Here is a 21,674-nt window from a genome sequence, read left to right on the forward strand (position 1 = left end):
ATGCGTGTGTTGTAAAGCAGTCACCTCTCCAAGCTCACTCCCATGATGGACGACAATCTCACGTTTAAAGGATAACTATGAGGGGAGTGCTTTTCACTCACCTCATAGTTCTAGCCGACCTGTGACAATGAAACTGTCACATGTCGGCTCAGTTGGCTCACTTCCCGATACTGTCACAGCTCTCTGCCGTGACAGGGGAGGGGCTGGATTCCCCCCTCCGATCCGCCAGCACTGACTGGCGGATCAGACAGGGGAGGGGGCGGGTATAGCTGGCTCTGCCTCTAGATAGGCAGAGCCAGCTGTCAGTCACGCAGCTGGGCGGATACAGACATAATTGTCGGGATCCGCTTCAGCTGCGGCGTCTCAGTATACCGTAAGCTGTTGCTCGCGGTATACTGAGCTTAGGGTGACGGGAGGACGCTAGTTTGTGTCCTCCCGTTACCCTGAGAACTATGGGAAAAAGCCTTAACCCCATAATTCTCCTTTAACTTAATCATATGCATTGAGATTGTAGTCCATCCCAGGAGTGAGCTTGGAGCGGTGACTACTTTACAACACACACAGGGAGCATGTGAAACAAAGAGTAGCCCCCCTCCAGAAGGAAGGATGGTGTCAGCACCAATTCAGAGATGATTTGAGGATCTACAGCCGAGTGATACACAAATACATTTTTGTTAAAATACTTGAATGCATTTTTAAGATTCAGCTCCTGAGTTTAGGGTCACTTTAATGTGCAAGCCTAGCCAAAATGTGAAGAGTAGGGATAGGTTAGAACCCCTCTTGGGCTTATACTGCAGTCACAGATCTCCGCTACAGGAGGTTTCCCATCACTTCCTCTTCTGGTGACAATAATTTCATTAGACAAAAGTGAGGGAACATTTCCACAGGCAAAACAGAAATAAAAACAAATGCTTAGTAGAGTGGGGGTAATAGGCTAGAACTGCTGTCAGCATTTGTAGTGCTCTAAAAATGTGTGGGTAGGGGGAGCCGGATCTAAAGTTAGTTTTGTTTCTCAGGGTGAAGATAAATCCATATTGCAGAGACCGATCATGGTTATTCTGACAAATAACCTCAGGCCTCAGATAACTACAGGGAGGTACCTCTGTACTTCTATAATTGGACTCCTAAACCTTTGGTGTGGTGCTCCTGTGTCTTGGTTTGACCACCAGATGGGGCCACCCCCTTGGGGTTTTCTACTCTCACTGAGGAAGGTGCAGGTGGCAATGTATACCTAGAGGTTCCATGGATTATTGCTGTGTCTTCAATGAAAAAAAACATTTGGGCTCAACAAACACTTTGAGCTAGAATAACACCAGACCATCATGTAAAAGCTACTGTGCGCCGGCAACAGCACTAACAGGGCTTCTAGGATGCCTCGGATAAATACAGGAAGGTAAATTTGGACTATAACTGGACTCCTAAACCTTTGGCCCTCATTCACACTGTAATCGGCCGGCACGTACAGCTCCGTGCTGCGTGCACGGCCGTATTGAGCAGCTCCCTGGAAGGACAGGTGCTGCGTGTGATTAGTACGCAGCACGTCCTTCTCCATGGGATTGCGCAGCCGTGCGCCTCCCTACGTTCACCCGCCCTGCATGTCTGTGCGGGTGAGCATACTCGTACGCTGACAGAATGGATCCGGTCTGCGTCAGTGCGAGCGAGGAAACACACACCCCTATGGACCTGCACTTCAGGTGAGCGTTGAGGGTGTGTACGGTCGCCTAGTCCCATAGAGAAGGACGGGGGCTGCGTACTAATCACACGCAGCACCTGTCCTTCCCGGGAGCTGCTCGATACGGCCGTGCACGCAGCAAGGAGCTGTATGTGCGGGCTGATTACAGTGTGACTGAGGCCTTGGTGTGGTGTTCCGGTGTCTTGGTTTGACAACCGAATGTGGCCACCCCCATTGGTTGTTTTTACTCTCACCGAGCAAGGTGCAGGTGGCACTGTACACCTACAGGCTCCATGGATTATTGCTGTGTCCTTCAATTAACAACTTAGCTTGGCTGGACAAACACTTTAAACTTTTAAGAACACCAGAAAATCATATAGTAAAAACTACTGCGCATCGGCCACAGCACTAACATTGAGTTTAGTCCTGAAACCTTTCTTTTGTAAAAAGAGCAAATTTATTTGAGAAATAATGTACTATTATTTCTAAAGTAAAAAAAAAAAAATAATAATACATGTTAACTGCTTCGTAATCCAAACATTACTCCTTCTGCATAATTTGCGTTAAGAAGTTAAACCTACAAACCTGTCCTTTTAATTTCTGTTCGTGTCATCAAAAATATTCATCTATTCATACATACACAAATGTACAATTGTTTTTCTTTTTTTTTTGCAAACAGGAAGTAGCCATAAATAAAACTTTATTCTTCAATTTCATTTACAAGCTACCAGGAGCCACGTTGTCAAACATGGCACCAGATAATTAAAATGGATGCTGTCACAAACTCAGAGGCTAAGGGGAGAGGAAAAAAAAAAAAAGCTGTTGATAAAATGAGGTTTTTTTTTGTAGGTAAAAGCTATGTAATACTGTCACAGAAAAGTGGCAAAGCAGTCTCGCCATCGATATTTTGGTTGCATTGTTTCTTTTTTTAAAATGGAAGCCGAGGGCCATGCGTTTCTCAGCTGGGTTTGCAGTCTGGCTAAAAGTCTGTACAGTCATTTTTTCTTTAGCAGTTTGTCACATAAAAAAAAGGTTAAAAACTATAGCAGCAACAAAGCAAACCTTGTCACGGGAAGGCATGAGTTAAAAAAAAACTAAAAGAAAAAAAACAGTCTATACAATGTGCTTGAAAAAGGTGCATAATTTATCTCCCGTCAGCTGGAGTTCGGCTAAGTGACAACATAATTCGGGAAAACCGCTCGCACAGCTCGTGCGTGGAAAAGTTGGGTAACTTTGGCGGGTCATTGAAGCCTTTAATTTCCGTTGAACAATCCAGCAGTTTTGGCAGGAAGTCGGTAAGCTTTTCTTGCAAAGAGGCTGGAAATAGATGAAAATATGTTGTCAGTTTAAATTTAAAAGACCTTTCTAGGAAAAATAATGAACAGTACGGTTTTGATGATTTAAAGGGCAACACCACACACAACAACTGGGTGGACTGCAGATCCACAGCCAAGGCCTGTGGCATTGACCTGCTTTCCTCAATTGTGACATGTCACAGCATCATTACCAACAAGAGGTAATGTACAGTCTTTTCAACTCTTAGATATTAGAATTATTATCGAGATAAAAATTAGATATACACTTAATCAACTTGATATAAAGAATATCAACAATTCCCATTAATGTTTTAGGACCCTCATTTCTATTTTCATTTCCCTTATTTCATTAAAATATTTCTAAACTCAAGAATAATCATTTATTATATTGCAGTTAATAAGCCCTTATATGTGGTGGCTTCATTAGTTTCCTTTTTTCAGGCTAAGAACATTTTTACAAGTACAGAAATAGATCCTGACTAGGGATGCACCCATATATATCGGCCGCCGAGACATATGCGCCGAAAATTGCACTTTTGGCTAAATGCCGAAAGTGCCATTTTCCTGCCGGTACATCGGTGCATCCCTGTTTTCTTTCTCTGTGTCCCAGTGGGGAGGAGAGAAAGTGTGACAGCCGGCCAAGCGCTCTGAGCGGCCAATGTCTCCTCCCACACCGCTCAGCCTCCTGTCACAGATCAGAGGAGAGCGGTGTTTGGGCGGAGACAGCCAGTGCTGTCACAGGAGGCTGAGCTCTCCTCCCTGCACCGAGCAGCCTCCTGTGACAGCTGTCAGGATGGAGAGCGGGTACAGTCAGTGATCAGTGATCGCTGAGTGTTTGTAGATAATTGAGGACATGGTATGGTTACTATATCGCCAATTATGAATGAATGGAAGTGATCTACATCACCTCCTGTTCATTCATGCTTGTGGATATAGTAAATACACTCTGTCCTCATGTTATGAATGAACAGGAACACTCAGTATAGAGGATTCCTGTTCATTGATAACAGTGGATACAGAAAAAGAGATTGAGGACTCTGTGTTCTCAATCTCTTTTTCTATTTCATAAAGGAAATAGCAGTAGTCTGTTTAGACCCCTAATATTTCCCCGAAGCCCCTAAAAGTAAAGTAAAAAATATTTAATAAAAAATGAATAAATTAAAATATTAAAAAATGAAAGTTTATAAAAAATAAAATATATTTTTAAAAATTGAAAACATTTAAATAAAAAAACATTTTCAGTTTTGGCCTGACAATTTTTTTTATTTCGGTTTTGAAATTTCCATTTCGGTGCACCTCTAATCCTGACAGAAATACAGTGTCCAAGTAAACTGCTATACACTGGTCTAAAATATCAAACCATGTTATCAGCTTTCCAAGCTACCCTTGTGAATTACAGGAGACCTTCCCCTATGCAATGGAGATGAGGGTCACTCAGATAGGAAGTTTGTTATTGGGCAGGATCATCAGGTAAAAAAACAAAAAATCTTGAAAAAAAAAAAAAAAAACGAAACGCAGCCACTAACATCTAAAAGCTGGTAAGCTGTTCTGCACTCACTGCTAAATGTGCTTTAACAGTGATTAAATATATAGTTAGGGAATACCACATTCGCTCATTACTTATGCAGGCTCTGCTTCCCGCTTTGCAAAATTACACAATGGTTGTGCTTTACTGCTCCTACTCACAGCGCAAGCCAAGGTCTGCTGATACTTTGAAAACAATGCACTCCCTTTGTGGCTCATTATCTTAACATTTGTTAAGTAGTTATGAAGAGTCATTGGAGAAGATAATCTTCTCTGCCTCTAGCTGCTGATCTGTCCATTGCTGCATTTAAAATAAAATAAATAAGCAAATGCAAAGATATTTACATAAACATTATTTTAGAATAAATGCTACGAAAATAATGAAAAATCTTTTTATTCAGTATGCACTGTCTAGGCTATCAGTCATTTGAAGACTTAAAGTGAACCTTTGGCTAGGCAATGGAAACTCAAGTATCTCCAAATTCTTAACAAGAAATCAGTCAGCTTTAGCACATAACTTTCACTAACCTCTGTAGCTGCAGGCATTGGGGGGCAATTCAACCTCAAATTTTGCAGCAGAAGTCTTTCCAAGCCACTTTCTCAGCTCCCTCCTACCAGCAATGATTTAGCAGTTTCTATTCATCTTACTTATAATGTGAACATAGGACAAGAGCTCGGGGAGGGTAAACTGAGCTTCTGAGTCTTTGCTGGGAAGAGGGTGAGCTGAGCTGCAGAGAAATAGAATTGAGCGACTCAAAAAAAAAAAAAACTCCTACTAATACTTAGCTCTCTAGAGCGGCAGGAGAACCCTCTGCCTGCCATTCAAGAGCTGTGGTCTCCAGCAGAACCTTCACGTGCGTCACCTCCAGGTATTTCATATATAGTATCCATGTCCCTGCTGCTTGCAGGGGTTCCACCTGCCTGTTTCTACATCAATAAAATATACAGTAGGGATGAAGGGCGGTGGCTGGAGGGGGGGCTAACCAGTGTGCATGGTGGGGCATCTGTCACAGGTGTTGTGGATGTGAGAAGGGGCTGTGGAACTTGAAAAGAGCAGAATGAGGGGACTCTGCCCACAAGTCTTCTCCTGCAGGTTGCTTTTATTTAGGATTATTTTTCTCACTTTAAAGAATAGGACTTAGATTTAGAACGAACCTCTCCATACTGAGATGTTGGGGGTCCCCAATGTGCTGGGGCAATCCATTTAAAGCTTATGTGACCTTACTCAGCTTAAGCTAATGTCATGCTCATTTAAAGCCTGAACCTTTAGTTTTGAATCAGCGAAATACATTCCAGGTGCATCAAAACAAAAGTAGTTCAATAAAATACAGATAGTTTTCTCTCTAAAGCAGCCACAGCCAGAGTAGAAAAGCCTGTCCCTGCCAGCAGTTGCACAGTGGGATCCTTGCTGTCTGCATGGTCTGACATACCCTAACTACTGAGTTAGCCCTGTTGCTCTGTAATAAGTAAACCTCATGCTCCCATCTGATTGGACAGCTCGTGCTCAGCAGGGTCTGACATTGAGAACTGGAGAGGGGAGGAAGTCAATAATGGCCCGACTTTGATGAATTAACTTATAGTGCCATGCTTGCCCAGGCTACTGGTTGATTCCATGGCATCAATCAGTAGCATGGACAAGCACGGTACTATAAGTTCATTCATCAAAGTCAGGCTGTTATTGACATCCTCCACCTCTCCAGTTCTCAATGTTTTCTCTGCCAGACCTCTACAGAGAGAGCATTGCTTCCCCACAGAGAGGCCCTTCTCAGCTGCATTCTGAGTGGAGGAAAGATTTTCCATTTAGGATGTGACTGATTTTTAAGGAAAACTACCTGTAAACTTTGCACACCTTTTGTTTTGCTGCATTTGGAATGTAATCAGCTAAATTTAAACTGAAAAGTTCAACTGGCTGTCACGTAAAAAAAAGATACACTAATAACCCTCTTTATATCATCAACCATTTGGTTTTAGGTACTTACGCTCCATTTCTTGTCCCAGGTATGAACACCAGCGATTCCTCATGTCTTCTACAGCAATAATGTCCTTTTCCTCCATGTCATCAACCAGTAGGATGGGCAAGCACGGTACTATAAGTTCATTCATCAGAGTCAGGCCGTTATTGACTTCCTCAACCTCTCCGGTCTCAAACATGGCTGCCGCTTTCTCATTTAATTTCTTCAAGACACAAAAGACAGTTGAAGTGTGAGTCCCGGTTTATGCTCTTTGTTGGACATCACAGTGATTACTCTATACCAGGGGTGCCCACAATTTTTTGTGTTAAGATCTACTTTTCAAATGAAGAGCTACATGAGATCTACCAACGAAAAAAAAAAAACCTCCCTTGCTCGCTCTCTCCTGACTGTCTCTCCTTGCTCATCCTCCTGGCTGTCATTCCTCGTTTTCTCTCCTGGCTGTCTCACTTCGCTCTCTTGGCGAAGTGTGCAACAATTCCGGAGGCTAGCATTATGTAGCTCCCCCATGTGTCTGGAAATAAAATGCAGCTAAGCACACTATTTGTATCATGCTAGCAGGTTTGCGCAGTGATTTTCTCCTCTCACTTCCAAGTTATGAATTAATGAGCTCTCTCATTTTTCTTGTTGGTACAGAAGAAACCATGAAAGACAACTCTAAGGGCCTTTTAAAAAAAAATTTCTATTAGGTACAACCATAACTAACGATCAGCCCATTGCTAATCCCTGATCCCTTAATCAGAGAAGTTGACTGAAAGAGCACAAGAACCTCCCAGTTCTTCTGATCCTTCGAAAATTTAAAGATCCCACAGCAATTCATCATTGTATGCAAACAAACTGTAGTACTAAGTGTATGGCCAGCTTCAAGCAGGCTTAAGTCTACCCAAAATAATAGTTACCCTCTACTCTCTGCTAAAGATTCCATCCTGTTCTGCTCACTAAAAGATTGCTGATTCCAAGTCTGTGCAGTGTCTGGGGTTTGTGTGAGGCTCAAAAAATGATTGGCTGCCTCGACCTGAGCAGCCAACCACTGCTTCTGCTTGCACATAAATCCTGCCTGCAGATACATCTTAGCTCCAGAAGCAGAGATCTACTGAAAATCAGAAGAGGATGGAAGCTCCTAGATGTCTTCATGGCTACTTTAGGTTATTTGATAATGGACAGACTGTAGCCAGTGTTAAGGTGCCCACACACCTTGCGATAATCGTACGATAATCGCGGGAAATCCCGCGATCGTACGATTATCGTAAGGTGTGTGGAAGCCGTGCGACCTCTACTACTGTAAGGTCGCACGACTTTTATCTTAGGAACATGTTCGAAAACCCGCCGAGCATCGTACGATGTTCGGCGGGTGTGTAGCATGTTCGTAAGATAAAAGCCCGACGAGTTGTTGTGCGCAACTGCAACTGCCCGTTCGACATTACGGTCATCGGAAGCCCGCCCCTCAGGGGGGCGCGGCTTGCGATCATCGCAAGTATGATCTGCCTGTCCAGGATAGGCAGATCGTACGTTTTTTAAAATTACCTTACAACCATCGCAAGACAAAAGTCTTGCGATGGTTGTAAGGTGTGTGCCCAGCATTAGTAAGGCTGGCCATTTACCCTGCAATCTGATTATACAATTGTTACACAACCTCCTTCAGGCAGGCCCTTGTGTTCCATAATTATCAGTAGATCTAAAGGAGATTAAACAGTCCATGTATGTTCAGCTTCACACTTTGGATCCGATATAAGACAGAGTGGGATAAAAGAGCTGGTCGTGGCTGGAAACTTTTATCCAGGTCCTAGTTTTCAGTTCGGTAAACCTGGTGCCACGTTCACAAAGCAAAATCAACGCTTAACATTTGTCCTAACTTACCAGGAGACACTCTCTACGATAATGTGATATGAGCTCCTCATCATGTCCTCTGTACATGCCTCTGGACAGCAGCTCTTTGTTGTACTGGTAGCCAAAGATAAGGTAAAGCAAAGCTTCAACATAGCTGAAACCAAGACAGACCGTTTTAAACCGGCTCGCAGAATGGCAATCAAAAAAGAAAATGCAAATCAAGGTAAACGTGTTTCAAATGACATAAACACTAAATTATAACAGATGAGAAAAAGATGCAGGTCTGGGGCGAACTGAAAAAGACTGGCAAAGAATGAATCGGGCAGGTATCCAGAGCAAATCCCAACGTACCCATTAGGAGATTTGCTTTGCCTTCCTCGGATTTAGAAATCCTGTGCCCGGAAACACATCTGCCACATTCTGTATAGTTTTCCAATACATTTACCACCAATCTCACTGTGCACATCATATATATCACAGCTGGGACTTCAGTGTACACAAATGCTGGGTAGCAGGTAAACAAGGGATTGAAGAACCATGGTTGATGGTTTGTATTGCAGGTAAACAAGGGATTGAAGAACCATGGTTGATGGTTTGTATGGGTTATAATATTGAATGTTTAAAGGGAAAAGCAAACAAAAAGTAAATGGTAACCTAAAGCTAGAGCAGGAAGTAGGTGACAAGTGCTGCTATCTGTATGTACAGTGTTTCCTTAGATTAACTTCCCTGAATACCTCGAGACCCCCTCAAACCTGGTGTTCTCACTATTCGAACTGCAGATAGCCGCCCCTCCCATCTCCTTCCTGAGATATTCAGATGGGATGGCAGAGCACAGACTTTGGAACTGAAAGCTGAATCTTTCATATCCAACACCCTGATCCAGGGACTCGCAGCTATTATGACAAGCTTACTTCATAGGAAACCTTTCCTGAGAGAGATAGATGCCACCATGGCTGACTTCTCTTTCTGCATATAACCTTTACATAGAACATTCTAAAACATATCAAATATTCATTCTTAAAGTTTAGGGAGTTAATCATAAAGTGTGTAAATTGAACTAACAACTGCAACTCCTTTATAAATGTATTTCAATCTTTTTATTTGATATCTGTAGCACTGGCATATAATTATGTATTTGAAAATGTGGGAAAACAATCTGCCTCATTATGTACATGGATTCCTTATTGTAGATACATATACAGAATATTCCCACTCACCTTTTGTTCTGAAACAGCTCCAAACCAATCAAAATGTACATTGTGGCGTCCCGGAAACACTTGTACTCCTTGTGCCAGCGCTACAAAAGAAATCATATACAGACACTGGTGACATTTACAATATCTTACAGAACAGGAGAGACAGACATCAAGGACAGGAAGTGAAGGAAATCTTTCCAACAAGGGCATGGACAGGTTAAAGTCAAATAAAAGTCTCGCACCTCATTATCATCCTCCCTTTCATAGTCTTGTACTTCTGGTTGTTATGATTCTTAATGATTCCTAACTGAATTTTAATTTGTACCCTGAAGTACCTTTATCTCTTGTGAAAATTCTCCTCCCACCCTTCCACTCCAGTGCTCTACACTGGCATTGATGAGTAATAGACACTGCTCTCTTCACATTGACTCTACAGAGAAAGAGAGGGAGGTGTCTGACCAGGTCTCTTGGATTATGGAGTGTTATGGGAAGGGTGGTCAAGCTCTGGTGCCCATTAGGCTGCAGATTCATATTTAGACAAACTACACATCTGTTATAACAGGAAAGTGGAGGAAACACCATGAGAATGGAGCCTCATATCACAATGTCCATCTGAATAAAGGTCTATTTCTATTACTTCACTTGGGTTTTAGAAAAACCTGATAGAGGCTCCAACTTTCCCTCACTGGACTAACGTTTTACATGTTTCGAACCAAAGAGATAAACGTACGACTGAGGGATAGTTCACACCAGATGCAGTTGTGATGCAGTCTGTTGAGTTTCACTGCTGCAGCCAAAATACATCACAATGCTTTCCTATGGGCTTTCACGTGCTGTATTCATACCATTGCAGTCCGTTCAGATGCAGTCAGAAAAAGTACTGCTTGTCCTATTCTAGCTGCATCTAACTGCACCGGAACGCATCAACATGCATGCAAACGCACCGGAACGCATTAAAAAAACCCAACAGAATTGACTGTGGCATCATCCAGGGACATCAAGGGGAAAAAATGCATCTGAACTCTTCAAAAACGCATCAAAACGGATCGCAATGCAACTGCGCAGACGCACGCAATTGTGATGCAGTTTCTGGTGTGAACTAACCCTGAGGCACATAACCGAACCAGAGAAAACATATTTAATGAAGATCAACCACTCCTGTGAATCACACCTCATCATAAATTGGGAACACCATTTACTGCTACAAATAAATCTGAAGTCATTTGTGTCACCACACCGCCCCCCATCCTGCTCATTGGACTATAAACGTTCCTCCAATGGTGAGTACCTTCCTGTGCTCTATTACTACTGGAGGCCTGCTTAAACACTCCCTATTGGCTGAAACAGGTTAGAAAAGCTGATTGGCACACAGAACATACTTTATAAGCCTGTCGGATTTCTACTGTACAGGCGGTTATGTGAAGTTAATATAAAGACAGATTCTGGGTAGGTAAACTAGCAGTATTTAAAAATACATTGAATGATTTTGTAATGAAAATATTAAGCGGGTGTTGTATAGATTCCTGTAGCTGTGATTAAATGTTCTACTGATACCTTTTACAATGGTACCCATGAATGCTTCCAAAGTATAATTTGCACAGCTGTATCTATGGGTATGTTTAATATGCAATTCAGTGTTGTAGGTACCTATTCCCTACCCCTCCCCCCATCTTAGCCCTCCCAAATAGCAAGAAATACATAGAGCAAAGACCACAGATGATCTTATGAAGTCTAATTCTATTTAGCAGCATTTCAATAAGGGACAAATAAAACAAATGATATGCACTTTATATCAAGTGTGATCAGCTGATGTAGCCATGTTGTTCCTACAATGTGCAAAGAATATAAAACCACTTACCCTGTATTCTTCCATATTAACCTCATCAGGTTTGATCATCTCAAGCTTCGCCTGAGCCACTTTCATGATGTTGCGGCAACTGGAAAAATAAAGAGATATTTTTCTTAATTAACACTGTGTATCCTTACTACATTCTCATTACCCATCTGCAAATCATGAAGGGTCAATATATGATAGAGAATGGATACATGATCTGCCATCCATTACTACCTAGTAATGCAGCTTGCACTCTGTGCACCATTCATAAAATGCAAACGGAGCTTCAATAGTTGAAACACAATTAGTTTGGCTGCCACAGGATTTGTAATTCTGTTTAGCCTTGTGATCCAGACACTCCTGCTAGGTCTAAGACCTCTCTGTGGGCTACAATGCAATTAAAGTACATTGGCAATGACTGAAATAGAAGCTGCCACTTTCTGTGGAAGGTGCATGTTCCAGGGCTGTCTTTCTTTTACTACTTAGTGGGTCAGGACTTATAGCGGATATGTACATCCTTCTTTAAGATTAGTGGCAGCAGAAGTGTAAGGCTATAAGACCCCCAGAGAGGCTGTTCCATGTTAATTGATAGTATTATCTACTTTCAGCAGACCCGAAAGAATACCTGTTTTCATCAGTAAGGCAAAAGATAGGTCAGCCTGAGGTCTCGTTCACACCTAGGCGTATTGCATATGTGCGTCTGTCGCGCGTTTTTTTAAGTCGCGCGTTTCCGAAGGCTACTTGGCTGTATCCCAATGGAAACGCGCAACGAAACGGCCTAAAGTAGTACATGTACCTTTTCAGGCGTGGGCCGTTTTGTAGCGCGTTAGGGACGGGCGGAAATACGCCAAGGTGGGAACGAGACCAATGAATACAATGGGATTTATATTTTTGAGCGTTTTGTAGAGCGTTCGTCGAGTGTAGAACGCGCTACAAAACGTTCAGGTGTGAACGAGGGCTGAGAGTCTTACACACAACATTGAGCTGACAGTAAACTGAGGGGCGCAGATTATATATTCTGCTTAGTCTACAGGCCATATATTTAAAGATCTTTGTATCGTCGGTACAGAAGCAAGCATTATGCACCCTCATTAAAAGGTCAAATAAAAAAGGAGCTTTTGTTGATGAATTCACTTCCAATTCAAAACTCTATTAAGCACTATTCAACCCACTTCCTCTAAGCATAGGTTGTCCTGGACTCACCCAGCCTGTTACTGGACAGTCAAAAGAAGAGGCAGCACAGTGATAAGCTCATCTCTCTGCTTTCTCTTTCCATCACTATGCTCCTTGTCCACCTAAGAAAGGGAGGTCTTCTACTTGGACTTTGTTTGCGGCCATTTTGTTGGATTGGATGGCAAGTTGGGGTAAATCTTTATCATTACATTCTATCATTTCTATGGCTCTACTTAAAGGAGAACTATGGGGTTAAGGCTTTTCCCCATAGTTCTCCTTAGGGTAACGGGAGGACACAAACTGGCGTCCTCCCGTCACCCTAGGCTCAGTATACCGCGAGCTACTGCTCGCGGTATACTGAGCCTAGGGTGACCGGAGGACGCTAGTATACTGAGACGCCGCAGCTGAAGCGGATCCCGACAATTGTGCCGGGATCCGCCCAGCTACATGACTGACAGCTGGCTCTGCCTATCTAGAGGCAGAGCCAGCTGTACCCGCCCCCTCCCCCGTCCGTTCCGCCAGTCAGCGCTGGCGGATCGGAGCGGGGAGAGTGGAATCCAGCCCCTCCCCTGTCACGGCAGAGAGCCGTGACAGGATCGAGAGGTGAGCGAACCCGGTATGTGTTCGCTCACCTCCCGATCTACTGAGCCGACCTGTGACAGTCTCATTGTCACAGGTCGGCTAGAACTATGAGGTGAGTGAAAAGCACTCACCTCATAGTTCTCCTTTAGCTCTTGTGCTTATTCTTGCATATATACACCCTCAATATGCATTTGATGTATACTGGTAGAGAACAATGTTTGAGGAAATGTAATCTGTTTTTGGTTTATATGGAGGATGTGTATATGTATGATTTGTTGAACTATAGATCTTGATGAAAAGCTCCTGAGGAAGCAACTATCTGCAAAACACGTAGAGCCTACTGAGATTCATTACTCATTCAAGCCTGAGGACTATGACCAAGATATGTATATGGCTGTTCTATCCTATACCCGTTATGCATAACCAATTTCTTGTCATGGCCTAATGTTCTTAAAGTTTTAAATATGTTTTTTACTAATATATAACTGTACTTATTGAGGCACCTCTATAGTCCCAGGCTCCATTGTAGCCATTTCTCTCTTTTTTTGTTTGTAATATAGATTGGGGGTGTGGTGCCACCCATTTGCATCACACTCCCTTATTTTTAGGATTTTTCTCAAGCAGCCCTTATGTAGCTTTCTTCTTGACAAGAAAACCACCGTAAAACAAATAAGGAGTCTGCCACTGTGGCCTATCGCTCGGAAAATGCTGGTTCGCTGGCAGGCATGCTGATGCCATAAGTAACTGATCCAGGAAAAAGAACAAAATAAGGAATTTTGACATTTCTCTGACTTATTTGCTGCATGCATGTTCAGGTCTGTAATCTAAAAGGACCTGGAAGCAGATAAAGCCCATTTCTCTAATGACAAATTACTTTAAAAGAATTCTGAAAAAGTGCCGACACACAGGCTCGTCATATTACCGTTCATCAAAACTCAGGTTGCGATCAGCAAACTGCTCCAGCAGGGTCCTCTCAACGATTTTCTTTGGCGCCTGGCTCTGGATGAAGTAAACAACCGCATGCTGTAACCGGTAATCGGTCTCTGGAGGGGGATCCTCTTGTGCTAGTTTCAATAAGCGTGCATACTCAGTCTTGATGGCCTAAGAGATACAAAGAGAGCAAAGCCATATTTATCACACTCAAAGCTGAAATCCTTCAAAGAGAATGAACCAACAACCATTTGAATAAATGGAAACAAAGTAATCTTGTATTCCAAAAAGAATTTAAAGCAACTCTGTTGTCCCCAAAAGTTGCAAAAAGCAGTTGTCTGTTCTGGTGGCTCGTGACTTCCACTTTCTTATCGTTTAAGCACTGCAGCCTTTAGATTGCTCAGCATTTGACACTTCTGGGAGTGTCACACGCCTGCATCCCCCACTGTGGTTCCATTCACATACCTCTGTGTCCCTGCAGGACTCTGCAGTAACATAGGGACTGAAGAATGGCACAACAGCACATGGTAGACGCAGGCATCTGACAGTCCTGGAATTGTTGAATACGGCTGGGTCTAATTAAGGCTACAGCGCTTGAAGGATGAAAAGGTAAAGGTAACGGGCTGCTGGATAGGCAAGTTAATATTTCTTTTGCAGGTAACGGCTATTTTTGGGTTGAGGACAAACTTTCTTTAAAAATCTACTGCCTATATACACGAGAGGCAGTTATTTGGACTGAAAAAACAAAGGTTACAACATGTTACTCCGTCATGCTCTAGCAGCAGTACGGTTCACAAGGCAAAAGGACCATGACTAATAGACAGGCTGTTTTCTAAATCTGTTCACAGCGCGGACACAGAAGTGCGTTCTTTTACATACTCTATAGGTTTACATATAGATGAAAGTATTTGTGTTGACATGAACTAATGACCAATAAGGGAAATGGATAAGAGATGCTGCAGTAATAATGCTGATCGTAATAATTTAAAGCAGAACTCTAGTTTTTAAAAAAACATTAGATGTCCAGGAACTGCAAAATAAAAAAATAAAAACAGAATCTGCTGCAATACTTGCCTTCAATTTGGAGCTCCATCCACAGTAATTCCTTTTCTGCACCCACTACTGAGCCAAGGCTGTCAAAGACTCGCCCCTTGGGGGAAGAGGAGGGGGCAACATCTATAAGTCTGGGTGCACACTACTCATGGACTGAGTGGTGCTTACCTGTCAATACATGAGCAGCGCATGGTCATGAAGTAGGGCCTGCCCACATCGTTAGAGGAAGGACCCATGGCTGGGTTCTAACCTTCTTGCTCCAGCACATCGAGTCACTGACCCACAATAACTTTGCAGATAAGAACTCCTGGACATTCCCAATCAGCATCACAGCCACGAAATTGTCATTTTCAGAGACATCAGTGACAGGTTGGCTTTAAGGGCTATAAAAAAGGCAAGTTCATATTCCACTTATTGAAGGATAAAGGGTAGCTGAATAAAACAGTTGCTCAGAGAGCAAGAGTTCCTTGTCTGGCTTTGTCTCATTTGAATATACATCGGGGGGAAAAAAAATGCAAGGGAGTCTTTCTGCTGTTCTGCATTCTCTGTAATGTAAAATTCTTAATACAGTGGTGGTAATGAGAATTCTTCATTCATATAGGCTATGGTAGGTGAGTGGAGGTAGAAGGTAGAAGATATCAGAGATATCAGAGCTGTAGTACTGAACGGCAAAGGAAGTCTCTGGTGTATTTAGCTACTGTCATTCACTCAAAAATTAAAAGATGATCTAATTTCAAATGCTAACGTAAAGCTATGCTAACAGTCTTCTTTGGATGGATACATAAAACATACTGGAAAACCCTACCCCCCAACACAGATCCTGGAACACCTCCAGGTGTAGGTACCACTCCCTGGGGCCAGGAGCTGCCGGGTAAGGAAGTCTGTCTTCTAATTGTCTACGCCCGTCAAATGATGGACAAGGCTGAAATGCCCCAGGACAGGGTCTGAACTACCTCTCTCGACAGGGACAGAGAGCCGTGACAGGATCGAGAGATGAGCGAACGCCGGTATGTGTTCGCTCACCTCCCGATCTACTGAGCCGACCTGTGACAGTCTCATTGTCACAGGTCGGCTAGAACTATGAGGTGAGTGAAAAGCACTCACCTCATAGTTCTCCTTTAGCTCTTGTGCTTATTCTTGCATATATACACCCTCAATATGCATTTGATGTATACTGGTAGAGAACAATGTTTGAGGAAATGTAATCTGTTTTTGGTTTATATGGAGGATGTGTATATGTATGATTTGTTGAACTATAGATCTTGATGAAAAGCTCCTGAGGAAGCAACTATCTGCAAAACACGTAGAGCCTACTGAGATTCATTACTCATTCAAGCCTGAGGACTATGACCAAGATATGTATATGGCTGTTCTATCCTATACCCGTTATGCATAACCAATTTCTTGTCATGGCCTAATGTTCTTAAAGTTTTAAATATGTTTTTTACTAATATATAACTGTACTTATTGAGGCACCTCTATAGTCCCAGGCTCCATTGTAGCCATTTCTCTCTTTTTTTGTTTGTAATATAGATTGGGGGTGTGGTGCCACCCATTTGCATCACACTCCCTTATTTTTAGGATTTTTCTCAAGCAGCCCTTATGTAGCTTTCTTCTTGACAAGAAAACCACCGTAAAACAAATAAGGAGTCTGCCACTGTGGCCTATCGCTCGGAAAATGCTGGTTCGCTGGCAGGCATGCTGATGCCATAAGTAACTGATCCAGGAAAAAGAACAAAATAAGGAATTTTGACATTTCTCTGACTTATTTGCTGCATGCATGTTCAGGTCTGTAATCTAAAAGGACCTGGAAGCAGATAAAGCCCATTTCTCTAATGACAAATTACTTTAAAAGAATTCTGAAAAAGTGCCGACACACAGGCTCGTCATATTACCGTTCATCAAAACTCAGGTTGCGATCAGCAAACTGCTCCAGCAGGGTCCTCTCAACGATTTTCTTTGGCGCCTGGCTCTGGATGAAGTAAACAACCGCATGCTGTAACCGGTAATCGGTCTCTGGAGGGGGATCCTCTTGTGCTAGTTTCAATAAGCGTGCATACTCAGTCTTGATGGCCTAAGAGATACAAAGAGAGCAAAGCCATATTTATCACACTCAAAGCTGAAATCCTTCAAAGAGAATGAACCAACAACCATTTGAATAAATGGAAACAAAGTAATCTTGTATTCCAAAAAGAATTTAAAGCAACTCTGTTGTCCCCAAAAGTTGCAAAAAGCAGTTGTCTGTTCTGGTGGCTCGTGACTTCCACTTTCTTATCGTTTAAGCACTGCAGCCTTTAGATTGCTCAGCATTTGACACTTCTGGGAGTGTCACACGCCTGCATCCCCCACTGTGGTTCCATTCACATACCTCTGTGTCCCTGCAGGACTCTGCAGTAACATAGGGACTGAAGAATGGCACAACAGCACATGGTAGACGCAGGCATCTGACAGTCCTGGAATTGTTGAATACGGCTGGGTCTAATTAAGGCTACAGCGCTTGAAGGATGAAAAGGTAAAGGTAACGGGCTGCTGGATAGGCAAGTTAATATTTCTTTTGCAGGTAACGGCTATTTTTGGGTTGAGGACAAACTTTCTTTAAAAATCTACTGCCTATATACACGAGAGGCAGTTATTTGGACTGAAAAAACAAAGGTTACAACATGTTACTCCGTCATGCTCTAGCAGCAGTACGGTTCACAAGGCAAAAGGACCATGACTAATAGTCAGGCTGTTTTCTAAATCTGTTCACAGCGCGGACACAGAAGTGCGTTCTTTTACATACTCTATAGGTTTACATATAGATGAAAGTATTTGTGTTGACATGAACTAATGACCAATAAGGGAAATGGATAAGAGATGCTGCAGTAATAATGCTGATCGTAATAATTTAAAGCAGAACTCTAGTTTTTAAAAAAACATTAGATGTCCAGGAACTGCAAAATAAAAAAATAAAAACAGAATCTGCTGCAATACTTGCCTTCAATTTGGAGCTCCATCCACAGTAATTCCTTTTCTGCACCCACTACTGAGCCAAGGCTGTCAAAGACTCGCCCCTTGGGGGAAGAGGAGGGGGCAACATCTATAAGTCTGGGTGCACACTACTCATGGACTGAGTGGTGCTTACCTGTCAATACATGAGCAGCGCATGGTCATGAAGTAGGGCCTGCCCACATCGTTAGAGGAAGGACCCATGGCTGGGTTCTAACCTTCTTGCTCCAGCACATCGAGTCACTGACCCACAATAACTTTGCAGATAAGAACTCCTGGACATTCCCAATCAGCATCACAGCCACGAAATTGTCATTTTCAGAGACATCAGTGACAGGTTGGCTTTAAGGGCTATAAAAAAGGCAAGTTCATATTCCACTTATTGAAGGATAAAGGGTAGCTGAATAAAACAGTTGCTCAGAGAGCAAGAGTTCCTTGTCTGGCTTTGTCTCATTTGAATATACATCGGGGGGAAAAAAAATGCAAGGGAGTCTTTCTGCTGTTCTGCATTCTCTGTAATGTAAAATTCTTAATACAGTGGTGGTAATGAGAATTCTTCATTCATATAGGCTATGGTAGGTGAGTGGAGGTAGAAGGTAGAAGATATCAGAGATATCAGAGCTGTAGTACTGAACGGCAAAGGAAGTCTCTGGTGTATTTAGCTACTGTCATTCACTCAAAAATTAAAAGATGATCTAATTTCAAATGCTAAAGTAAAGCTATGCTAACAGTCTTCTTTGGATGGATACATAAAACATACTGGAAAACCCTACCCCCCAACACAGATCCTGGAACACCTCCAGGTGTAGGTACCACTCCCTGGGGCCAGGAGCTGCCGGGTAAGGAAGTCTGTCTTCTAATTGTCTACGCCCGTCAAATGATGGACAAGGCTGAAATGCCCCAGGACAGGGTCTGAACTACCTCTCTCGACAGGGCGAGACTTCTGGTTATTCTCTAATGGTTGATGTACGCAGCTGCCATGCATTGTTTGACAAACAAAACCAGATGACCTTCCAGCAGAATAGTCCAACACTGTAGAGACAGTCAAATTGTCAGAAGCTCCAGGATATTGCTGGGAGATGAGGCTCCAACGACCAAGTCCTCCCCAGCCTGACAGGCTGGCAACTGTAGTGGGGACCCTCCGAAAGACAGGAGGGAAAGAATTCCCCGGTACCAGAGCCAGATTTTTCAGGCACCATGACGGGAAAGACCTGGTCATCCGTGCCAACTCAATTGGTCTGTCCAGGGGCTTGTCCCACAATGACAGAATGTTGCATTGTAACAGATTATGTAGATTCCATTCTTAATTTCTGGGCTCAATGGAGGCCCTCTTTGGGCTTGTGAACAGGTTGGAGTAAAATCCTTGAAACTGTTTTGGCACAGGAATTAGGCAATGACACCATGGTCGGCAAAGGTTCACTCTGGAAAGTGGGAGCTCAATTTGAGAAACAAAAAGGATGTGTCCTGTCAGAAATGGGGGAAGACCTTGTAGTCTGCTTCTTGGATTAGGAAGGTGGGTGCCACCAGCAGCACCCTTGATGATAATATCAAGATGCGGTCTGAAGAGAAGTTGTCGCTCAAACGTCATGCAGATCAAATGCCTCTTGCACAAAGGATCTGCAGCCCAGCGCTTCAGCCAAAGTGCGCTATACATGTATTCTGACATGAGACCCACGCGAGAGATGAGATGGGATGCTTCCCGCAAACAGTCAAAACTGAAATTGCTCCACGTGCTACTAAATCAAGTGATCAACTGCAGCAGTGGTGAGATCTCTTTTGGAGGGATTTTGACCAGTCAGCCACAGTTTGACAAAGTAAAGTTACAACCCGGTTAGGATAAAAGGCAGGACCCACCAGTGAGAACAGAGTTCTAGAAAAGGCTTCCAGATGGTTAACGGTTGGGTTCTTAAACACAGGAATGTCTTCTACTGGCATAGCAGACACCCTTTCCAAAGGAAATAAACAATTTTTGCACTATACCCTCTCCAAATGGGTACAAGGCTAATAAGCTCCAGGGGGGACCAAACAGCTTGTAACAGTGTTTCCAATAACCACATAGAGAGTTGGAAAAGCAGATGAAAGGGACAAAAAAGGACCGAAGACTAGAAACAGCAAAAGGTGGAAGCAACAGGGCGATCCTCTTGTTTTAGAGTAGTGTGCATTGCATCAATACAAACTAAAATGTTCTCCTTTAATGTTGGGGTAATAGCTTTATACTGCAACTCCTCGAGAAAAGTTAATCAGTCAGGGAATGGAGCTACTCTAAACCAAAGTTTGTGAGGCCAAGGGTATATTAGACATAGAATCTGTGGTAGGCTGGGCAAGCCTTGCATTACTGTACTAAAAACCTCACCAAAACGGCAGAGGATCCAACCACACCCAACAAAGCTAAAGTGGACAGCCATGACGGGACAGAATGATGGTTGGTGAATAGCAAACACCTAACTGTTCATATTATATCATCTCTCACACACTGGAAGTAAAATATTTCTGTATAGTAAGAGATTTTGTAGCAGAAAAAAACATCACAGCATAGGACAACAGAGAAAACTGACACGGCAGCTGCTAGCAGTACAAACAGCTAAATTGTATGCTCATCTTCTATCTCCTGCTTCATTTGCTTAACATTACAAAAAAAATCATTTTAGCGTTTTTGAAAACTAGAATTCCACTTTATTTTTTGGTACACTGATAAATATGAGAATGTGTGAGAACAAACTGGACTATGACACTGGAAAGCAGAGAAAACCAAAGCAAAATATCCAAGAGACAAAACTAAATGCCAACAGCAAAGGAAAACGTTAGGAAGTTGTACCTTAAAGAACCCAGCTTCAGGCCCACACATGTCATACACATTCCTGGATTTACCTATGGCCATGATGATACCTTGCATGTTCGGGGTCATCATGACCTGCCACAAAGGATTTCAGTTTTAATGATCATCATATTGTTCAACAGTGCCACAGAGTACAGGCATGCAAACATAAGATTTCTATTGCTAAGCAGGTCACCACATGCATGTGCCACAGTGCGTGTGCTAGCAGTACATCGGAGCGGGTTATTAAATGAAATGAAGTGTGGGATGTGAGGCTGCGATTGCCTGCAAACATAACAATGGTGGCTTAACAGGTAGAAGACGACATTCGGCAGCGGAACGTTAGAACCCAGGCACCACCAGTAAACACTAAAAATAGAACATATAAAAGGGGAAGGAAGGTTCATAAAGTATACAATATATAGCATAAGAGATATATATCATGGTTGGTCCCCTATTATTAGTTATAACAGAACCAGAGTTTTTCCCCATAAGGAGATCCCACCATAATTTCAAAATCTTCAACAAAATGTAGTAAAAAATATATATTTATTTATGTAACAAGGGTAAACTGTTGGTGAGGGACACATGAAGGAGTTCTCAAAGGAGTTGAAAAAGGTGTTGGAAGGGCGTTTGTGAAACAGAAGAGTTGTGGAATAGGTGGGGTGGGGGCACATTTGCTCAGAGATAGGCTTTTGGCTAAAGGTAAATACTTTCGGGGTCAAAAGCAAATCAAATACAGCTACTAGAACACATGTTTTTAGAGAACAATAGATTAGAGAGGAGATACACTG

General features: G+C 42.7%; 1 protein-coding gene across 3 annotated transcripts in view; it reads right to left on the minus strand.

Moving 5' to 3' along the window:
* Nucleotides 1-2,508: 2,508 nt before the first annotated feature.
* Nucleotides 2,509-21,674, minus strand: part of USP25 (ubiquitin specific peptidase 25) — a 104,897-nt gene continuing 85,731 nt past the window's right edge. For 2 of the 3 annotated variants that reach the window (XM_018565524.1, XM_018565525.1), the window contains 7 exons: nt 20,881-20,976; nt 16,973-17,151; nt 11,364-11,442; nt 9,527-9,606; nt 8,340-8,463; nt 6,492-6,687; nt 2,509-2,989 (listed from right to left, as the gene is read on the minus strand). In XM_018565524.1, coding sequence (XP_018421026.1) covers nt 2,817-2,989; nt 6,492-6,687; nt 8,340-8,463; nt 9,527-9,606; nt 11,364-11,442; nt 16,973-17,151; nt 20,881-20,976 — 927 coding nt within the window. In that variant the 3' untranslated portion in view covers nt 2,509-2,816. The remainder of the gene's footprint in view (nt 2,990-6,491; nt 6,688-8,339; nt 8,464-9,526; nt 9,607-11,363; nt 11,443-16,972; nt 17,152-20,880; nt 20,977-21,674) is intronic. The other variant, XM_018565526.1, reaches the window with a different exon arrangement.

This window comes from Nanorana parkeri, unplaced genomic scaffold (assembly GCF_000935625.1).
Source record: "Nanorana parkeri isolate BGI_ZX_2015 unplaced genomic scaffold, ASM93562v1 scaffold856, whole genome shotgun sequence".
In the NCBI taxonomy this organism is placed as follows: Eukaryota; Metazoa; Chordata; class Amphibia; order Anura; family Dicroglossidae; genus Nanorana; species Nanorana parkeri.